At 42.8% G+C, this 21,981-nt stretch overlaps 1 protein-coding gene across 1 annotated transcript in view; it reads left to right on the plus strand.

The window, feature by feature from the left end:
* LOC311102386 (pleckstrin homology domain-containing family G member 3-like) overlaps positions 1-21,981 on the plus strand; it is a 65,903-nt gene that overhangs the window by 13,256 nt on the left and 30,666 nt on the right. Inside the window, exon 3 of the mRNA XM_084143711.1 lies at positions 2,705-2,772. Within this exon, the coding sequence (XP_083999837.1) occupies positions 2,724-2,772 (49 nt within the window). The 5' untranslated portion in view covers positions 2,705-2,723. The remainder of the gene's footprint in view (positions 1-2,704; positions 2,773-21,981) is intronic.

Here is a 21,981-nt window from a genome sequence, read left to right on the forward strand (position 1 = left end):
GGTTGGAAAATGTACAGGTAACACTGGAAAAGGTCTAGTCATAGAGACAGCAAGAAGAGGAATGCTGTATAAACTACAGGTAATTGCCAAAATAAAGGAAACACTTGAGTAAATGAGATGCAGAGTATATTGAAAGCAGGTGCATCCACACAGGTGTGGTTTTCTGATTTAATGAAGCAATTAACATCCCATCATGCTTAGGGTCATGTATAAAAATGCCCAGTTGCCTGTTATTTTGGCTACCATGGCTAGAAGAAGGGATCTCTGACTTTGAAAGAGGGGTCTCAAAGGAGCATAGGGGGTTTAAAGTGTGTGTCAGTCACCAGATCTCAACCCAATTGAACACTTGTGGGAGATTCTGGCGCGGTGCCTGAGACACCATTTTCTACCACCATCAACAAAACACCAAATGATGGAATTTATTGTGGAAAAATGTCACATCCCTCCAATAGAGTTCCAGACACTTGAAGCTGTTCTGGCTCGTGGTGGCCCAATGCTTAGGCAGGTAGCTTAGTGGTTAAGAGCGTTGTGCCAGTAACCGAAAGGTCGCTGGTTCTAATCCCCGAGCTCACTAGGTGAAAAATCTGTCGATGTGCCCTTGAGCAAGGCACTTAACCCTAATTGCTCCTGTAAGTCGCTCTGGATAAGAGCGTCTGCTAAATGACCAATTATTATTAATTATTATTAAGACACTTTATTTGGTGTTTCCTTTTATTTTGACAGTTACGTGTATTTATGCCTTCATTAAAAAAAGATATAGTCTCTTAGCTTTCATTTGACACGTACTTCACGTTGGTGCTCATGGGTCCTTTTACATTGAAATGCCCATATTTAAATGTTTTGGGATCTGTCATTTAATGGAGGTCTACCTTCAAGCCCTTTTTTCTTGTCTATTCGCTCATTTACCAGTGAGGGTTCAGAGAGATTAGTGTAGTTGAGCATCGTCCAAGATAGGGGAGGGTTTGGCCGGCAGGGATGTGGGTTCATTTCCCACGGGGGGGGGCCAGTATATATATTTAAAAGAAATATGTATATGTGTGTGTATATATATGTGTGTGTGTGTGTGTGTGTATATATATATGTGTATGTATATAAAAAAAATACATGTATGTATTCACTAACTGTAAGTCGCTCTGGATAAGAGCGTCTGCTAAATGACTAAAATGTAAATGTCATAGTTCCAGACATGTCGGAAGTGGATTTGTTCAGTAGCTCAGTGCACTGGGCGCCACAACTGCAGGCACACTTCTCACTGTTAAACAAGTGATCATAATGTGTTGAGCAGGGGTCTTGTTTTCTCCCAGCGTTTCTGTGCAACATAGTTGACCCTCCTCCTATTGCAGTGGGCTTGGCCTCAGCAAGCCAGCTTGCTCGGGGCAATGGCCACATATTGCACTCGGAACAATGCACGATACTAATCCCTGACGAATTCCTGCCTCTCCAATCTAGCTGCGGTGAAGTATGTGATTGTTTGAAAGATGGAGGCTCACTAGGAATCACAGGAGACGAGTTCTCAGGCCCAGTCTTTTGTATTCATTTGATTTAAGGAGGGAGAGAAGCAGTGATGTGGGAAACTAGCAGGTTGGCTGGGCCTGGAGGTGACATACCTAATCAGTAAGACCAAAGTACTCTGGCATGATGAGGGCCAAACTAACTACAGGCCACTGTGTTTGAACTTCCCATCCACAGGAAGTTGGTGGCACCGTAATTGGGGAGAATAGGCTCTTGGTAATGGCTGGAGTGGAATAGGTGGAATAGTATAAAATACATCTAACACATGGTTTCCATGTGTTTGATGCCATTCCATTTGCTCCATTCCGGCCATTATTATGAGCCGTTCTCCCCTTACATTTTACCTGTGTAGGCTAGGAAAAATGATGCCTGGAAAAAGAGCTTTCGATACAATTAAAACCTTGCCCTTACTGATTCAAAGGGAACTTATGGAAGAGGGTAGCTAGCTATTGGAAATGTTTTTGTGGATTGTGGTGTTTTGGTTACTGTAAGGCTTCAATTTGACCTGATTTCACCATTCTCGTCAAACATTCTTCAGGTGGCTGCAGCATTTGGATGTCTCATCCCAGCTAGGACCGTCCAACTCTGTCATGCCACTGCCACAGACTCCCAGTCACTGGTCTGGTATGAGCTCATGTTGTAATCTCAGGACTATACAAAGCCCTCTGGAGACCCATATGTCAGTGAGTGGCTGGCCCAAGCTAACACAGACTAACCATGCAGTCATCAGTGGAATGCGGGGAATTTCTCTTTAAATGCTGATAAGAATCCAGCTAGTTTTCCCCACACCCGTGCAAGCTTAGAGGAGTGGGGAATGAATGAGTTTGTCTAGCATGGTCTAGATTGTATAAGCACACAATAAGATGGTGTAACAAGCACATTTCTAATGTATATGTTAACTGGAGCAGCTGAGCAATGGGAAAGGGAGAGGTTTACAGCTGTGATGAAGCTGGTGATCGTCTGTTGGGAGATGGACACACTGCGATCAATACTACAAATGTAGAATCTAGATTGAGGTGACTGACAACAGGGCATCACAACATTGGCCATACTTCAGAGGAACAAAATGTTTTGTTCTCTTGCCGTTTAACAGAGTTGACTTATTATGTGAAAGCTTATGTTTCATGTTGATCATGCTACAATGTGTCCACTTGTGCTGACTTGAGACTGACTCTGTTCTCTGTTTTGGCAGGTCCTGAGGCCTGAGTGCCATGCCAGAGGAGTCCCACAGTACTCTTCATAAGGGCCCAATGGGGGAAGGTAAGAATAGCCTTTTTAACATCTTATTGACCTTAGATAGTTAGTCGTACGGTATGTGACTTCTCAGATGCACTGGCAAACAATGATCACTTGGCAGTCTACAGCTCAAAGTCCATTACTAACCTCCTTTGACGTAGTTTTTTTTTTTCAGTAATGTTTGTTTGGCGTCCTGGCATAGGAGAGCTAATGTAACAGTGATAGAAGGGCATTCTAATCCAAAGTTGCAGGTTATTTGCCTTCAGCCAGAGTACTGTATGGGTAAGTGGAAAGGGCTAGAAATCTGCAGAATAAAGGAAATCTGAAGGATTGGAAAAGCGGAGCTCAGAGACCAATGAATTCCCTGCCCACAGTCCGTCAGGGCTGGCCTGGCAGAGAGGGGCTTTGTGTGATTCTGGAGCTGGACTGCCCCTACTGCATAGCTCAGTCCCAAACAAGGATCAGGATGTGTCTGACTCTAAAACAATTATTATGCTTTGGCCAGCATATGTAGCTGACCTGCGTGGTGGGGGGTGCTTCCTTAAATTACATAGTTATTTCAATTGTTAATAATCTTCAGTAAGAGAACTTGCCTGGGTCCACATTGCCCCCCACCCCCTCTCTCTTCTCCACTGAACACATTTGGCGCTGAACTTCCACTCTGGCTGAAGAATGCCAATGTGTCAAAGGCTCCCTTTTTCCTCCCCACCCGTCCCTTTGCCACCACCACAGCCAAAAGAGGCCAGTGGCTGGGAGGGGGGACGTGTGCCGCCCTCATGAAGAGTTGTCTCGTTCCCTCAGACTGCCTAGCTCAGACTGCATTGAGACTCCTTTCACAATTGAAGCCTCCAAAACAAATCTCTCAACTTTTGATTTAACCCTCCCTCAAATTGTAGTTAAAAAAAAACATTTTGTGGCTCATTTGGACAAGTGTGTGAAGTGGAGTTAAAGTAGCATGTTGTCGATTTGTCTCCTACTGTGGATGGATAACTGTTAACAGGCAGCTTGGAATGCTGTGTCTCTCTTTTGAGGTAATGATTGGTCGAAGTGAAGATGCTAGAGGAATGTGTGTTGAAAGGTAAACAATGAAGTCTGTCATTGTTGTGACTATCCAGCTCAAATTCATTTCTGGGGTCAAAAGAGCCCAAAGGTTTATAAAATTACCACTAAGCTGAAAGAAAAGCTGGGGGGATTGGTTTTACTGCTTACAGCTTAACAATTACTGTACACCTGACATGGCTAGCATTGGACAAACCCTGGGTTCAATAGTCTGCTTCTGCTCCAAGATGGCTTTATTTCATTTGATTTATCAGCTGAATTTTTTTAATAGACTTACAAAAATATACAAAATCAGGCTGTGATGGATTAGTGCATTATCCTCCCATTAGGAATCCATTCATGCAAACTCTTTGACTTCTAAGTAAACTTCAAACGAGTATGAGTCAATATCTCCATGCTGTATGAAAGCTAATGCACCGCTGTGTGAAGCTGTTGATGAAACAACATGGCTGAACCCAGTACTAACAAACCTCAGGACCAGGGTGCCGAAGATGAGCGCTACCCTTGACCTACTTAGTAAAGAGGACTGGAAGTGGAATGTAGCTGTGCTTGCAAAATGTATGGAGCTTTAAAGGGGTAGGAGACTGAGGAATTCGATGGGATCCAGCCAGTCCAAGCAGCAGCTTTTCCAGCCCAGTGGGCCTGGGGCTACAGACTGTGGTGACCTGGCCAGGCAGGGATGACTGCTCCTCTCTGAGTGCTGCTTGTTAATGGGGCCTCCAGAGCCTAACTCTTTTACCCCTCATTCTGTTCCTCTATCAGTCAGTCATAGGTTGGCTGGCTGCACCAGATCCGGTCACATGCATACTGGTCCCATGTGGAGACTGCTTAGTAAGGGTTGTAATGCTTGTGTCATTCAGTGGACTTTTAGTCTGACCCAGTCAGATCTTTATGTGCTTCAGCCAACTATTTTATTGCTGTCATGCCATGGCCTATAGACTGCATATACAGGTCTGGGACCAAGCTAAGCAACACAAACTGTAAGATGGACACTATACTTGTTTTCTACAGAGACAACCTCCTATTCACCCATGTTTTTGTGCTGATGGTGAAAAGGATCAGGTCTGAGCTCTTTTGTTTCCAAAGCATTTATACAGCACCTCATTCAATGTCTTCTACTGCATTGTTCAGTACCCTGCCTCCCACTCCCCACAATCAGTCAAATTGATTAATTTCAATGTGAATGATTTTACTGCCCCTTACAATTACATTCCACCCATAACTCTTCCAGTAGATTACACACTTTAGTCATAGACTCTGAGTCTCATTCCCAGGTCTGGGGAGGTTCGCCTTGTCATTCTGCTGCCTCCAGAATCTCCTTCCATTTAGAAAACCCCACATTAGTTTCCTCTGTGATACGATGCTGCTTGTATTTGGAGATGTTTCCTTTTCCTGTGTGATGTCTGTGTCAGTGAACCTCAGTTGAGAACATATGGCTCCAGGCTGCATGTCCTGGAAGGGCTCAAGTGAACTCCCCAGAACATCCCTCGCTGACCCCCTCAACTCCTCCTCACTGCCCAGCTGTCCCCCAGAGTGTTGCCCTCCCTCAGTGGGGCTCACTCTGTAGGGAAGTGCTAACAGGGCCATGGGCCTGTCTGTGGACACACAGCCTGGTGGTAAAGTTTACAATGTGCTCACACCTCAGACCTCCATCAGACCCAGATGGCGTGTGTTGTCCAGAGGAAATGGGACTTTAAATAAACCCCAGCTGAAGTGGCTCTTTGGGGGTCGTGTTGAATAGAGGAGTCTTATAAGTGGATCATCACATGCCTATGCACTGAGGTCAATTTGGCACTGTTGGATCCTTCACCCCTCAAATGTTGCTTTGCAAGGAAACTAACAGGATTAAATCAGGGTCTTTTGAACAGATAAGTGTATTTCAAAACTTTGAAACTCTTTCTCTTTCAACCACTTTCTCCTTCCCTCATTAGTATTGGAATGGTGGTTCAGAGGTGCAATAGGTTTTATGTGCAGTGCAGAGAATTGTTTCCCTTGCCCCAAATTTAGTCTTACCACTGTAAATTACAAGTTTGTTTTTGAGTTATCAGACATAAAACATTTGATCAGGTCTCTACTCCAGACTAATAAGTTGGCGGGAAATTATAGTGTGATTTATATAATTGACAGTTTGTCAGAAACCAGGTAACTGAAATGGCAGAATGCACATTAAGCAAGTGTACAGTGAACTTTCAAATATTTAAGAACCGGTCTGAAGGATATATTCGCATTGTCATGGCAAATAAGCGGTGTCTTAGATAAAATGTCAACCACAAACAGTTTCACTGATTTAACTCTTTAGTATTATCCCAGTTTACCTATTTGCTTATGGTCTTGCCTACGCCTAGCGAACAGTTTTTTAAATTATATGAGAAAAAAATATTCCATTTTATTTGGAACGGCAAGCCAGACAAAATTAAAAGGGCATATTTATATAATGAATATGAATTCGGAGGACAGAAATTATTAAATATTAAAGCATTAGACCTATCACTAAAAGCTTCAGTCATACAAAAGTTATACTTAAATCCGAACTGGTTCTCTAGCAAATTAGTAAGATTGTCTACCCCATGTTCAAGAATGGCCTTTTTCCCTTTATTCAGATTACAACCTCTCACTTTCAGTTATTTGAAAAGGAAATAATCTCCCAAATATCACTATTTCTAAAACAAGCCATAGAAAGTTGGTTGCAATTTCAATTTAATCCTCCAGAAACGACAGAACAAATAATGCAACAAATATTGTGGTTAAACTCAAATATACTAATTGACAAAAAACCTTTTATTTATAAAAAAGGTATAATCTTCGTAAATGATATCATCGGTAGGACTGGTGGAGTTATGTCAGTGGTCCTCTGTAGCTCAATTGGTAGAGCGTGGCGCTTGTAAAGCCAAGGTAGTGGGTTCGATCCCCGGGACCACCCATACACAAAAAAGTGTATGCATGCATGACTGTAAGTCGCTTTGGATAAAAGCGTCTGCTAAATGGCATATTATTTTTATTATTTTTACATGCAGCTAACAAAAACATATGGAAATGTATGCTCTACCCAAAATTACAACCAAATAATTGCCGCAAAAATGGAAGAGGAAAGTGGAAGGGGGAGAAAGTAAGGAACTTGTCTGTCGGCCTTGCATTAAATAACATAATTGGTTAAGGAAAACTGTGATAAATAAAAAAGTATACCAGTTTCATTTAAGGACCAAAGGATTGACAGCCGTCCCATATAGATTGCAAAATAGTTGGGAAGAGATTTTTGACGTACCGATCCCATGGCATAGTGTTTATGAACTGATACGCAAAATGACACCGGATTCAAAACTTTGAATCTTTCTATTTAAATTATTATATAAAATTCTTGCTACCAATAGAATGTTATTTATATGGGGGATACAATCTTCCCAGCTCTACAGATTTTGCTGTGAAGAGACAGAATCATTAGATCATTTGTTTTGGTACTGTCCATTTGTAGCTTGTTTTTGGACACAGGTCCAGGAATGGCTAAAGGATTGCAATATTTACCTGGAGCTAACCTTGCAGATAGCATTACTGGGTGATCTGAAAAGTCATAGTCAATCGATCAATAATATAATAATACTTTTAGCAAACATTTGTATTTTCAATTCACAATCTGCAGAAACAATGAGAATAGAAAGGTTCAGCATTTTTGTAAAACATCACAGTACAGTTGAAAAATATATGGCAAATTGAAATCCTATATGGATGGTGTTAAGAGATAGATGGGAGGTGTTGAATGGAGTTGAAGGATGGGAATAATAACGACTAACAAATAATAACAAGATAACTAATAATGTAAGCATACTGTGTCCATAATAAATAATAAGTATATAGGTTGTAGGTTGGGAGCTTTTGTGAAAGAGCATAGTTAGAAATATATGCATATAGAAGTAAACCGGATGGACATCATGAAAATGATCGGAGAGGTTGAGAGTAGAAGAAGTTCAGGAGAAAAAACAAACAAAATATAATTATTGTAAAATTGACTGTGTCCATAAAATTTAGATAGTAAGTACACTGCTAAAAAAAATAAAGGGAACACTTAAACAACACAATGTAACTCCAAGTCAATCACACTTCTGTGAAATCAAACTGTCCACTTAGGAAGCAACACTGACAATACATTTCACATGCTGTTGTGCAAATGGAATAGACAACAGGTGGAAATTATAGGCAATTAGCAAGACACCCCCAATAAAGGACTGGTTTTGCAGGTGGTGACCACAGACCACTTCTCAGTTCCTATGCTTCCTGGCTGATGTTTTGGTCACTTTTGAATGTTGGCGGTGCTTTCACTCTAGTGGTAGCATGAGACGGAGTCTACAACCCACACAAGTGGCTCAGGTAGTGCAGCTCATCCAGGATGGCACATCAATGCGAGCTGTGGCAAGATGGTTTGCTGTGTCTGTCAGCATAGTGTCCAGAGCATGGAGGCGCTACCAGGAGACAGGCCAGTACATCAGGAGACGTGGAGGAGGCCGTAGGAGGGCAACAACCCAGCAGCAGGACTGCTACCTCCGCCTTTGTGCAAGGAGGAGCAGGAGGAGCACTGCCAGAGCCCTGCAAAATGACCTCCAGCAGGCCACAAATGTGCATGTGTCTGCTCAAACGGTTAGAAACAGACTCCATGAGGGTGGTATGAGGGCCCGACATCCACAGGTGGGGGTTGTGCTTACAGCCCAACACCGTGCAGGACGTTTGGCATTTGCCAGAGAACACCAAGATTGGCAAATTCGCCACTGGCGCCCTGTGCTCTTCACAGATGAAAGCAGGTTCACACTGAGCACATGTGACAGACGTGACAGAGTCTGGAGACGCCGTGGAGAACGTTCTGCTGCCTGCAACATCCTCCAGCATGACCGGTTTGGCGGTGGGTCAGTCATGGTGTGGGGTGGCATTTCTTTGGGGGGCCGCACAGCCCTCCATGTGCTCGCCAGAGGTAGCCTGACTGCCATTAGGTACCGAGATGAGATCCTCAGACCCCTTGTGAGACCATATGCTGGTGCGGTTGGCCCTGGGTTCCTCCTAATGCGAGACAATGCTAGACCTCATGTGGCTGGAGTGTGTCAGCAGTTCCTGCAAGAGGAAGGCATTGATGCTATGGACTGGCCCGCCTGTTCCCCAGACCTGAATCCAATTGAGCACATCTGGGACATCATGTCTCGCTCCATCCACCAACGCCACGTTGCACCACAGACTGTCCAGGAGTTGGCGGATGCTTTAGTCCAGGTCTGGGAGGAGATCCCTCAGGAGACCATCCGCCACCTCATCAGGAGCATGCCCAGGCGTTGTAGGGAGGTCATACAGGCACGTGGAGGCCACATACACTACTGAGCCTCATTTTGACTCGTTTTAAGGACATTACATCAAAGTTGGATCAGCCTGTAGTGTGGTTTTCCACTTTAATTTTGAGGGTGACTCCAAATCCAGACCTCCATGGGTTGATAAATTTGATTTCCATTTATAATTTTTGTGTGATTTTGTTGTCAGCACATTCAACTATATAAAGAAAAAAGTATTTAATAAGATTATTTCATTCATTCAGATCTAGGATGTTACTTTATTGTTCCCTTAATTTTTTTGAGCAGTGTATAAGCTGGAAGTAGAGGCCATAAGCATTGTTGTTCACTAGTTTACTCCAAGTAGGGAAAGGGTGGTGGGGTTGGAAAGTAATAAAGGGGAATATATTTTTTTAAAGGATATGTATGTATGTATGTATGTATGTAATATACAGTGGGGAAATAAAGTATTTAGTCAGCCACCAATTGTGCAAGTTCTCCCACTTAAAAAGATGAGAGAGGCCTGTAATTTTCATCATAGGTACACGTCAACTATGACAGACAAAATGAGAAAAGAAAATCCAGAAAATCACATTGTAGGATTTTTAATGAATTTATTTGCAAATTATGGTGGAAAATAAGTATTTGGTCAATGACAAAAGTTTGTCAATACTTTGTTATATACCCTTTGTTGGCAATGACACAGGTCAAACGTTTTCTGTAAGTCTTCACAAGGTTTTCACACACTGTTGCTGGTATTTTGGCCCATTCCTCCATGCAGATCTCCTCTAGAGCAGTGATGTTTAGGGGCTGTCGCTGGGCAACACAGACTTTCAACTCCCTCCAAAGATTTTCTATGGGGTTGAGATTTGGAGACTGGCTAGGCCACTCCAGGACCTTGAAATGCTTCTTACGAAGCCACTCCTTCGTTGCCCGGGCGGTGTGTTTGGGATCATTGTCATACTGAAAGACCCAGCCACGTTTCATCTTCAATGCCCTTGCTGATGGAAGGAGGTTTTCACTAAAAATCTCACGATACATGGCCCCATTCATTCTTTCCTTTACACGGATCAGTCGTCCTGGTCCCTTTGCAGAAAAACAGCCCCAAAGCATGATGTTTCCACCCCCATGCTTCACAGTAGGTATGGTGTTCTTTGGATGCAACTCAGCATTCTTTGTCCTCCAAACACGACGAGTTGAGTTTTTACCAAAAAGTTCTATTTTGGTTTCATCTGACCATATGACATTCTCCCAATCCTCTTCTGGATCATCCAAATGCACTGTAGCAAACTTCAGACGGGCCTGGACATGTACTGGCTTAAGCAGGGGGACACGTCTGCCACTGCAGGATTTGAGTCCCTGGCGGCGTAGTGTGTTACTGATGGTAGGCTTTGTTACTTTGGTCCCAGCTCTCTGCAGGTCATTCACTAGGTCCCCCCGTGTGGTTTTGGGATTTTTGCTCACCATTCTTGTGATCATTTTGACCCCACGGGGTGAGATCTTGCGTGGAGCCCCAGATCGAGGGACATTATCAGTGGTCTTGTATGTCTTCCATTTCCTAATAATTGCTCCCATAGTTGATTTCTTCAAACCAAGCTGCTTACCTATTGCAGATTCAGTCTTCCCAGCCTGGTGCAGGTATACAATTTTGTTTCTGGTGTCCTTTGACAGCTCTTTGGTCTTGGCCATAGTGGAGTTTGGAGTGTGACTGTTTGAGGTTGTGGACAGGTGTCTTTTATACTGATAACATGTTCAAACAGGTGCCATTAATACAGGTAACGAGTGGAGGACAGAGGAGCCTCTTAAAGAAGAAGTTACAGGTCTGTTAGCACATGAGTTCCCCAAACTTACCAACAACTAGCTAGATCTCTGACCTTGACATTTCGTGTGTAATGCAGGTTCAGGTCATGTGTGCTCAGCCTCAGTCCCTGCTGCCATTCGGGTTTATTTACTGACCTCCAAGTTAATCATTAACATCCCCTTTAATGTCCTTTTAGAGGTAAAAGGAAAGTGTAAATAAAACAAAGTCTAGAAGCAAGAGAGATCACTTACTGGTTAACTCTCCTCAACAATGCAGTACAATATAAAATGCCAAATACAAAATGCAAAAAATAACAAGTAGTAATAAAAAGTAGAGAGGGGAAAAAATGGTAATAAAAACTAGTTCTGTATCGGTGTCTTGTCGCTAGTGATGATTCATGGCTATGGTAGGGAGTTTTTCCTGTCCTTGTGACTGAGGACAGTGTTAAGTTGCAAGGTGCATGATGATGGTGTAGACTTATGACTAATCCTCATCTTCAGCCTCTGTGCATATGCTGCTTCCTGGGGAGGAGTCTTTCACCACAGCCAAATGGGGGAGGAGTCTTTCCCAAGGGCATAAACTCCAGACACCCCATGTTCCTTTTGTCTGATCTTTGTGGAGGAACTGATAACTCCGGTCAGGGTTGTAAGGGTGTGTGTTAAAGGAGAAAGGATGGAGGAATATTGGGGCATTGAAGCGGTCATTGAGATGTAGAGCAAAATGCTATTCTTGGCTGTATCCTATAGCAAAACAGGGTGACGCCGAGCCCTTGGCTCTGAAAGGATAAGTTAACCGATATAAGGGTATCCACAGGAGATTTTTCCTGCGAGTGAATGACAACATACAAAAAGTACTCATCATTCAATTAGAGGGTTGGATTTTCCAGTTTGTGCCTTTACAGTGCATTCTGAAAGTATTCAGACGCCATTACTTTTTCCACATTTTGTAATGTTACAGCCTTACTCTAAAATTGATTACATTGTTTTTTTTATCCTCATCAATCTACACACAATACCCCATAATGACAAAGCAAAAACAGGTTTTTAGAAATTGTTGCTAATTTATATATTTTTTAAAAGGGATCACATTTACATAAGTATTCAGACCCTTTACTCAGTACTTTGTTGAAGCCCCTTCGGCAGCGATTACAGCATCGAGTCTTCTTGGGTGTGACGCTACAAGCTTGGCACACCTGTATTTGGGGAGTTTCTCCCAGTCTTCTCTGCAGATCCTCTCAACCTCTGTCAGGTTGGATGAGGCGCGTTGCTGCACAACTATTTCCAGGTCTCTCCGGAGAGAGAAGAATGGTCCGGGCTCTGGCTGGGCCGCTCAAGGACATTCAGAGACTTGTCCCAAAGCCACTCCTGTGTTGTCTTGGCTCTGTGCTTAGGGTTGTAGTCCTGTTGGAAGGTGAACCTGAGGTCCTGAGCACTCTGGAGCAGGTTTTCATCAAGTATCTCTGTACATTGCTCCGTTCAACTTTGCCTTGATCGTGACTAGTCTCCCAGTCCCTGCCGCTGAAAAACATCCCCACAGCATAATACTGCCTCCACCATGCTTCACCGTAGGGATGGTGCCAGGTTTCCTCCAGACGTGACGCTTGGCATTCAGGCCAAAGAGTTCAATCTCAGTTTCATCAAACCAGAGAATCTTGTTTCTCATGGTCTGAGAGTCTTTAGGTGCCTTTTGGCAAACTCCAAGTGGGCTGACATGTTCCTTTTTACTGAGGAGTGACTTCCGTCTGGCCACTCTACCATAAAGGCCTGATTGGTGGAGTGCTGCAGAGATGGTTGGCTTCTGGAAGGTTCTCCCATCTCCACAGAGGAACTCTAGAGCTGTGTCAGAGTGACCATCGGGTTCCGGTCACCTCCCTGACCAAGGCCCTTCTCCCCCGATGCTCAGTTTGGCTGGGTGGCCAGCTCTATGAAGAGTCTTGGTGGTTCCAAACTTCTTCCATTTAACAATGTGTTCTTGGGGATCTTCAATGCTACAGAAATGTTTTGGTACCCTTCCCCAGATCTGTGCCTCGACACAATCCTGTCTCGGAGCTCTACGGACAATTCCTTCGACCTCATGGCTTGGTTTTTGCTCTGACATGCACTGTCAACTGTGGGACCTTTTTATATAGACAGGTGTGTGCTTTTCCAAATCATGTCCAATCAATTGAATTTACCACAGGTGGACTCGAATCAAGTTGTAGAAACATCAAGGTTAATCAATGGAAACAGGATGCATCTGAGCTCAATTTCGAATCTCCTAGCAATGTTTCTGAATACTTACAGTACCAGTCAAAAGTTTGGACACCTACTTATTCAAAAGTGTGTCTATTTTTACTATTTTCTACATTGTAGAATAATATTGAAGACATCAAAACTATGAAATGACACATGGAATCATGTAGTAACCAAAACAAGTGTTAAACAAATCAAAATATATTTTACATTTGAGATTCTTCAAATAGCCACCCTTTGCCTTGATGACAGCTTTGCACACTCTTGGCATTCTCTCAACCAGCTTCACCTGGAATGCTTTTCCAACTGTCTTGAAGGAGTTCCCACATATGCTGAGCACTTGTTGGCTGCTTTTCGTTCACTCTGCCGTCCGACTCATCCCAAACCATCTCAGTTGGGTTGAGGTCGGAGGATTGTGGAGGCCAGGTCATCTGATGCAGCACTCCATCACTCTCCTTCTTGGTAAAATAGCCCTTACACAGCCTGGAGGTGTGTTTTGGGTCATTGTCCTGTTAAAAATCAAATGATAGTCCCACTAAGTCCAAACCAGATGGGATGGCATATCGCTGCAGAATGCTGTGGTAGCCATGCTGGTTAAGTGTGTCTTGAATTCTAAATAAATCAGTGTCACCAGCAAAGCACCCACACACAATAACACCACCTCCTCCATGCTTTACGGTGGGAACTACACATGCGGAGATCATCCATTCACCCACACCGCGTCTCACAGACACGGTGGTTGGAACCAAAAATCTCAAATTTGGACTCCAGACCAAAGGACACATTTCAACCGGTCTAATGTCCGTTGCTCGTGTTTCTTGGCCCAAGCAGGTCTCTTCTTCTTATTGGTGTCCTTTAGTAGTGGCTTCTTTGCAGCAATTCGACCATGATGGTCTAATTCACACAGTCCCCTCTGACTGTTGATGTGTCTGTGACTTGAACTCTGAAGTATTTATTTGGGCTGCAATTTCTGAGGCTGGTAACTCTAATGAAGTTATCCTCTGCAGCAGAGTTAACTCTGGGTCTTCCATTCCTCTGGCTGTCCTCATGAGAGCCAGTTTCATCATAGCGCTTGATGGTTTTTGCAACTGCACTTGAAGAAACGTTCAAAGTCTTTGAAATGTTCCGTATTGTCTGACCTTCATGTCTTAAAGTAATGATGGACTGTCATTTCTCTTTGCTTATTTGAGCTGTTCTTGCCATTATATGGACTTGGTCTTTTACCAAATAGGCCTATCTTCTGTATACCCCCCTACTTGTCACAACACAACTGATTGGCTCAAACGCATTAAGAAGGAAAGAAATTCCACAACATGGCACACCTGTTAATTAATGCATTCCAGGTGACTACCTGACTACCCTTGTGTAGGTGTGTTCAAACTTTTGACTGGTAGTGTATGTAAATAAGGTATTTCATAAATATTTATAAAAAGCTGTTTTCACTTTGTCATTATGGGTTATTGTGTGTAGATTGCTGAGGATTTTTATGTATTTAATCCATTTTAGAATAACGTTGTAATGTAACAAATTGTGGAAAATGTCAATGCGTCTGAATACTTTCCGATGGCACTGTATGTGGCTTGAGAAGGTCCACTTTATGGCTAGAAGGGTTTCTCCGCTAGATATTCAGTTTGTGAATGCACAGTCAAGAGAAATCGTTGTAAAGAAATGAAGAATGCCCTGCAGCAGTTATTCAGGAAAGTAAATAGCTGCTCATGAACATGTGAACTGTAAATTCCTCAAGTGTTTCTACAACTTGTTTTGACAGGTTCAACATGATCTTGGATTAAAGCTATTCTTATGAATCAAGGCAACACAAAGGGAACAACATGTTCAAGTTCTTGGGATTTTACAACAAAAGGTTACATACAATAAGCCATCTGGCATGGCAGTTTGCCATTTTGTGAACCCTTGACTCAACGGTGTGAATAAGATCCAATATTAATTATGTGTCCAGCAGAGTGCTCTGTAGTTTCAATCAATGTCTGGTACAAAATCATAAGGCATTGTTAGACATGATTCGCAGTCTTCAATAATCACGCAGCTTCATTTGATACATGAGTCAGGATTACTAGAACAGCTATGTGAAGCAGTACTAACAGAATAGGTGGGGCTACATTGGTGCCTGCTTAGGAGGAAGGACACTGTCTCACAGTGAAGGGACTTTATGTATGGTTCATTTTCATCCTGGCGAACAACATGCCACTTGCATGCAAATATCAGACCAGCAACAGGAAATGTGTCCAGGGTTCAGGAGAACTGTGTAACATTATGGTGTTGGAGACCGAGTGCCTACTCTCATATGCTCTCAACCTCTTTAGAGAGAGAGAAGAGGACATATTCCTTGTCCTCTGTTTTCAAAGGTGCCCATGCAACTAGAGGAGGGAGAGGGATTTGCATGCTGGATATTGGAGATACACTCATGTTCCTCTGTCCTAGCTCCTGATTTGGTTAGAAACATTCAAGGATGAAGATGGGTCACTTTAATGGCGAGGGTTTCCTATCAAACAACCGATAAGGATTATGATGACTACCAAGTATCCATTATGCCGTCCACTTTTGTTCATAAGGAAATGTCTGACTGGATGTGAGGGGTGCAAGCTGCAGATGTAGAGTCATAGGGGGGTGTCTGGCACACAGGGAAGGACAGCTTAACATTTCCTCAACTCTCTACTGTGGTTCGGTAGATTGGAGGTGAGCGGAAGGGAGTTTATACGTACATGCCTAATAAGGGAGAGATGTCTTAGACTTAGGTAGGAGGAGAACATTGGAATTTCTCTCCTTCGTCATAGTGGGTACCTGGGTGGTGAGGACCAAGTCACTGCACTCTTTTGTTAAAGGTATGTCTAGAGATTTTACAAAATACCTTTTATTTGAATATTTGTTCTGAGGTGTATAATTCATGGTTTAATGCCAGTTTTGTTTCAACATCACTATGGATGGATTCAGGCCGTTCTATGTTCTGTTTTTTATACTGTATTATTATTATTATTATTATTATTATTATTATCATCATTGCATTGAGTCCTTTTAACCTATCTAAACAGTTCCTCCTATAGAAGGCAGGGCGTGTTGTGTAATGTGTCTTAGAACTGTTGAGCTCTGAGTCTCTACACAGCAACTGCTTTGACTGGGCCGTAAATATAGTCCATGAGAAAAACAACCCTTTGTCCAGTGTAGAATTTACATATGAAAATGGAAGCCAGAGCAGGTTGCTTTGCATAGCCCCACCAGAACAAGTCAATCTTGTAATGTTTTGCAACCGACAGGTAATGCAGTAACTATGTTGTGGCTTGCTTCATATTCTGTGTTGTGAACAAAAGTTGTTGTTAGAAAAATAATATAGCTTCCTGATGGGAATTAATCCTATTGTATCACAGGGACCATGAGAGAAAGTTGGGGATTATTTCTCATCTTTGATTTATCGCTCTTTGACAAGACAGACAAATGTCATGCTGTCAGTGAAATGTCCAACTGAGGGATGGCTTTACTGAGATAGAGATAATTAATTTGCATGCACACTGTGGAGAAGGCGAACAACAAGGTGTTGTCAGAACAACATCCTTCTCAGAACTGCAGTACATGTCTACCTCAACAATACCTTATTTGGTACTGTATGTAGTTGACATCAATCCTGTCATCACAGGCAGACAGGGTCATATGAGTTTTTTATGGTGTCAACCTCAGATGAATGAAAGGTGAAATGGAAACATCTGTAGATTACATTTGTTCTGTTCTAGACTGTCTGATTACTCAGCGACCCTACAGAATGTCTCGCCTTCATTTTAGGCTGTGGAAATACTATACTAGTGTTCAAAGCCAGGGGCTGCTGTGCTCATCATAAATGACCAGGGCCCGGTTTCCCAAAAGCATCTTGATGTTTCTAACAATGAATTTAGCCTTAAGATGCTTTTGGGAAACCAGGCCCAGAGCTGTTCTTCCAACTAGACCTGGCTTGGCTCAAAGGGAAGGCCCATGGACCTGTAATTCTCATTTGTTAGGATGCCTGACATTGTGCCCCATTCCCATAGATTATACTGTTAAAAAAAATTATTCTAAGTTGAACTATAGCTTCCCAGGGGCCGGGCTATGGACTCCAGGGAGTAACAGAGGTCATGCTTGTGGCATTTACATTCAGGAGTCTGTGAAGTTTAACTTTGGGTTAATAGGCAGTAGCAACCAGGAATTCAAAGAATTACAATTAGGGGTTCAGAATGAATACAGCAGGAATGTCAGCTATTTTACCTCAACAACAAGGTGATTAATAAAACAGCCCATAATACTCTGTTCAGACATTAGCAGTTGATCTGATGTAATCCCTTGTACTGTACATTGCAATTTGACTTATTTTGAACTTATTCCACTGTCATACTGTAGCTATTTGAAACAGAGATCATACTTTGTATAACTGTATTATTAGTCCTCCCGAGTGGCGCAGCGGTCTAAGGCAGTGCTTGAGGCATCACTACAGACCCGGGTTCGATCCCAGGCAGTGTCACAGCCGGGAGACCCATGAGGTGGCACAAAATTGGCCCAGCATTGTCCGGGTTAGGGGAGAGTTTGGCCGGCCGGGATTTCCTTGTCCCATCGCGCTCTAGCGACTCCTTGTGGCGGGCCGGGCGCCTGCAAGCTGACTTCAGGTGGCAGCTGGACGGCATTTCCTCCGACACATTGGTGAGACTGGCTTCCGGATTAAGCGAGCAGTGTGTCAAGAAGCAGTGCTGCTTGGCAGGGTCGTGTTTCGGAGGACGTAATTGGGGAGAAAAAGGGGTAAAAATAAAAACGTATTGAAGGTGAGGCCTAGGCTAAAATGTACTACAAATACTATACTCTCTTTGTAACCTTGACTTGGTTAATACTTCTGTTTGACTAGGTTAATGATTGTATTGAAATGGCAGCCTCAAACAGAATTGGACTAAAATGACCTTGGGGCAATTCCACGATAACGGGATTGCGCTGAGACTCAGATTTTTCACTTAAAATGTATGCCAAATAAAAACCATTGATTTCAGAGTTCCATGCACAAGGTCTACTTTTAAGAACTTACACAGAACAATTTACAAAAACACATTTAAATGGAATAACTGTGCAGATTAAACGTTTTAAAAGTTTGGTAACAAAATGTCGGTAAAATCTCCATCAGTTTGTGACCATATTTTCCAAAACCTCTGTTAAATATCTGCTCCAAATTAAGATTGGGATGGGATGTCAGCTATAACATGACACCTTGACTTTTGGTTATTGAACTACGGTAAGTGAGGTGGATTTACACCCAGTTACATTATTGTGGTAACAGAATTTTATCATGGGTCTCTGATCTGTAAAACACATAAATGCATAATTTTGGATATGAATGCCATTCTCTTCATGGTGATGTATCCTAAATAGGTACACAAAGGTAGAAAAAGGCAATATCCTCCTTTGCATGTCTGGGTATTATTCTACACACTGGCTATTATTTTAATGAGCTCCGCCACCAAACTACACCAAATTTGGTTGGTCCGGAACAATCATAGACGTCTACAAAACCATTCAAAAGTTTGGGGTCACTTAGAAATGTCCTTGTTTTCGAAAGAAAAGCAATGTTTTTGTCCATTTTAATATAACATCAAGTTGATCAGAAATACAGTGTAGTTATTGTTGTAAATGTCTATTGTAGCTGGAAACGGCTGATTTTCAATGGAATATCTACATAGGCGTACAGAGGCCCATTATCAACAACCATCAGTCCTGTGTTCCAATGGCACGTTGTTTGCTAATCCAAGTTTATCATTTTAAGAGGCTAATTGATCATTAGAAAACCCTTTTTTCAATTATGTTAGCACAGCTGAAAAATGTTGTGCTGATTTAAAGAAGCAATAAAACTTTCTTGAGACTAGTTGAGTATCTGGAGCATCAGCAATTGTGGGTTCGATTACAGAATCAAAATGGCCAGAGACAAATCACTTTCTTCTGAAACTCGTCAGTCTGTTCTTGTTCTGAGAAATGAAGGCTAATCCGTGTCACAGGTCCTCAACTGGCAGCTTCATTAAATAGTACCCGCAAACACCAGTCTCGATGTCAACAGTGAAGTGGTGACGCCGGGATGCTGACCTTCTAGGCAGAGTTGCAAAGAAAAAGCCATATCTCAGACTGGCCAATAAAAATAAAAGATTAAGATGGGCAAAAGAACACAGACACTGGACAGAGGAAGATTGGAAAAAAAGTGTTATGGACAGACATCTAAGTTTGAGGTGCTGGAGGAGTGCTTGATGCCATCTGTCAAGCATGGTGGAGGCAATGCGATCTGGGTCTGGGGGTGCTTTGGTGGTGGTAAAGTGGGAGATTTGTACAGGGTAAAAGGGATCTTGAAAAAGGAAGGCTATCACTCCCTTTTGCAACGCCATGCCATACCCTGTGAACGGCGCTTGATTGGAGCCAATTTCCTCCAACAACAGGACAATGACCCAAAGCACAGCTCCAAACTATGCAATAACTATTTAGGGAAGCAGCAGTCAGCTGGTATTCTGTCTATAATGGAGTGGCCAGCACAGTCACCGGATCTCAACCCTATTGAGCTGTTGTGGGAGCAGCTTGACCGTATGGTATGTAAGAAGTGCCAATCAAGCCAATCCAACTTGTGGGAGGTGCTTCAGGAAGCATGGGGTGAAATCTCTTCAGATTACCTCAACATATTGACAACTAGAATGCCAAAGGTCTCCAAGGCTTGCTGCAAATAGAGGATTCTTTGACAATTTAAAAATCATTATTTCTAACCTTGTCTATGACTACATTTCCTATGCATTTTGCTATATTTCCTATTCAAACTCATTTAATGTATGTTTTCATGGAAAACAAGGACATTTCTAAGTGACCCCAAACTTTTGAACGCTAGTGTATGTATAGTTCAGTACATTATAGTGTACTCTAGTGTGATCTGTGTCCTGTACTGAACCACTCCATTCTAGTGTACAGTACAGGACTGAACTATGCTCTACTTTACTGTACTCTGCTGTCCAAACTTGTGAAACATAGACGTCTATGATTGGTTCATATTTGGTCCGGGGAGGGAGAGGGGGAGAGAGAGAGGGAATCAGCTGAACATGACAGTAGCAGGTGACTAATATGATATCACATTGTAGCCAGTTGAATTACAGAAATTCCGTTATAGGTTTTTCAGAAATTCTGTTAACGATTTGGTAACATAATTAATCACTTAATAATTCATAAACAATTGATATCAGTAAAAACATGAACTAATCGACAGGACTACCTTTACGTGTTACTTCTGTGAACTTTCATTATCCTCCCTCCTTATGAGGGAGAGAAATTAGAAAATATCTTTGTGGGTTTTTGGTAACGGAATTTCCAGGCACAAGGCAATGTTTCTTAAACTTACAGAAGGCAGAAACAAATCTCCTAAACTAAATATGTCTTGACAAAGTTGCCAGGGGTCTTTACTTCAAGATTGTGTTTTGATTGATTTCTAATACCTTTTAGGACTTTTTCTGGTAGATGTTTTCTAAGACCCCCTTTTCCATCTGTTTTGAATAATTTTTAGGATGGAAAGTGGTTGAAAAATGAACTAATGTAAACGCAATATGTAAAGTGTTACTCCCATGTTTAATGAGATTAAATAAAATATCTGAGAAATGTTCCATACGCACAAAAACCTTATTTCTCTCATGTGCACAATTTTTTTTACTTCCCTGTTAGTGAGCATTTCTCCTTTGCCAATATATTCCATCCAACTGACAGGTGTGGCATATCAAGAATCTGATTAAACAGCATGATCATTACACAGGTGCATCTTTTGCTGGGGACAATAAAAGGCCACTCTAAAATGTGCAGTTTTGTCACACAACACAATGCCACAGATGTCTCAAGTTTTGAGGGAGCGTGCAATTAGCATGCTGACTGCATGACTGTCCACCAGAGCTGTTGCCAGAGAATCTACCATAAGCCACCTCCAACGTCGTTTTAGAGAATTTGGCAGTATGTCCATCCACCCTCACAACCGCAAATCATGTGTAACTGCGCCAGCCCAGGACCTCCACATCCAGCTTATTCACCTGCGGGATCGTTTGAGACCAGCCACCCGGACAGCTGATGAAACTGTGGGTTCGCACAACCGAAGAATTTCTGCACAAACTGTCTGAAACTGTCTCAGGGAAGCTCATCTGCGTGCTCGTTGTCCTCACTAGGGTCTTGACCTGACTGCAGTTTGGCATCGTAACTGACTTCAATGGGTACTGCATCGCAGTGCTTGAGGCGTCACTACAGCCCCGGGTTCGATCCCAAACTGTGTCATAGCCGGCCGTGACCGGGAGACCCATGCGGTGGCGCACAATTGGCCCAGCGTCGTCCGGGTTAGTGGAGAGTTTGGCCGGGATTTCCTTGTCCCATCGCTCTCTAGCGACTCCGTGTGGCGGGCCGGGCACCTGCAAGCTGAATTTGGTCGCCGGTAGGACGGTGTTTCCTCCGACACATTGGTGCGGCTGGCTTCCGGCTTAAGCGAGCGGTGTGTCAAGAAGCAGTGCGGCTTGGCAGGGTCGTGTTTCGGAGGATGCATGGCTCTCGACCTTCGCCTCTCCCGAGTCCGTAGGGAAGTTGCAGCGATGGGACAAGACTGTAACTACCAGTTTGGATGTCACGAAATTGGGGAGAAAAACGGGTAAAAGTACCACAAAAAAACCTCTATGCGATGGAGAAGTGTCGCGCTGCATGAGGCAAATGGTGATCACACCAGATACTGACTGGCTTTCTGATCCACGCCCCTACCTTTTTTTTAAAGGTGTCTGTGACCAACAGATGCATATCTGTATTCACAGTCATGAGAGCCTAATTTATTTATTTAAATTGACTGATT

Source organism: Coregonus lavaretus, assembly GCF_964263955.1.
Source record: "Coregonus lavaretus genome assembly, chromosome: 27".
Taxonomy (NCBI): domain Eukaryota; kingdom Metazoa; phylum Chordata; class Actinopteri; order Salmoniformes; family Salmonidae; genus Coregonus; species Coregonus lavaretus.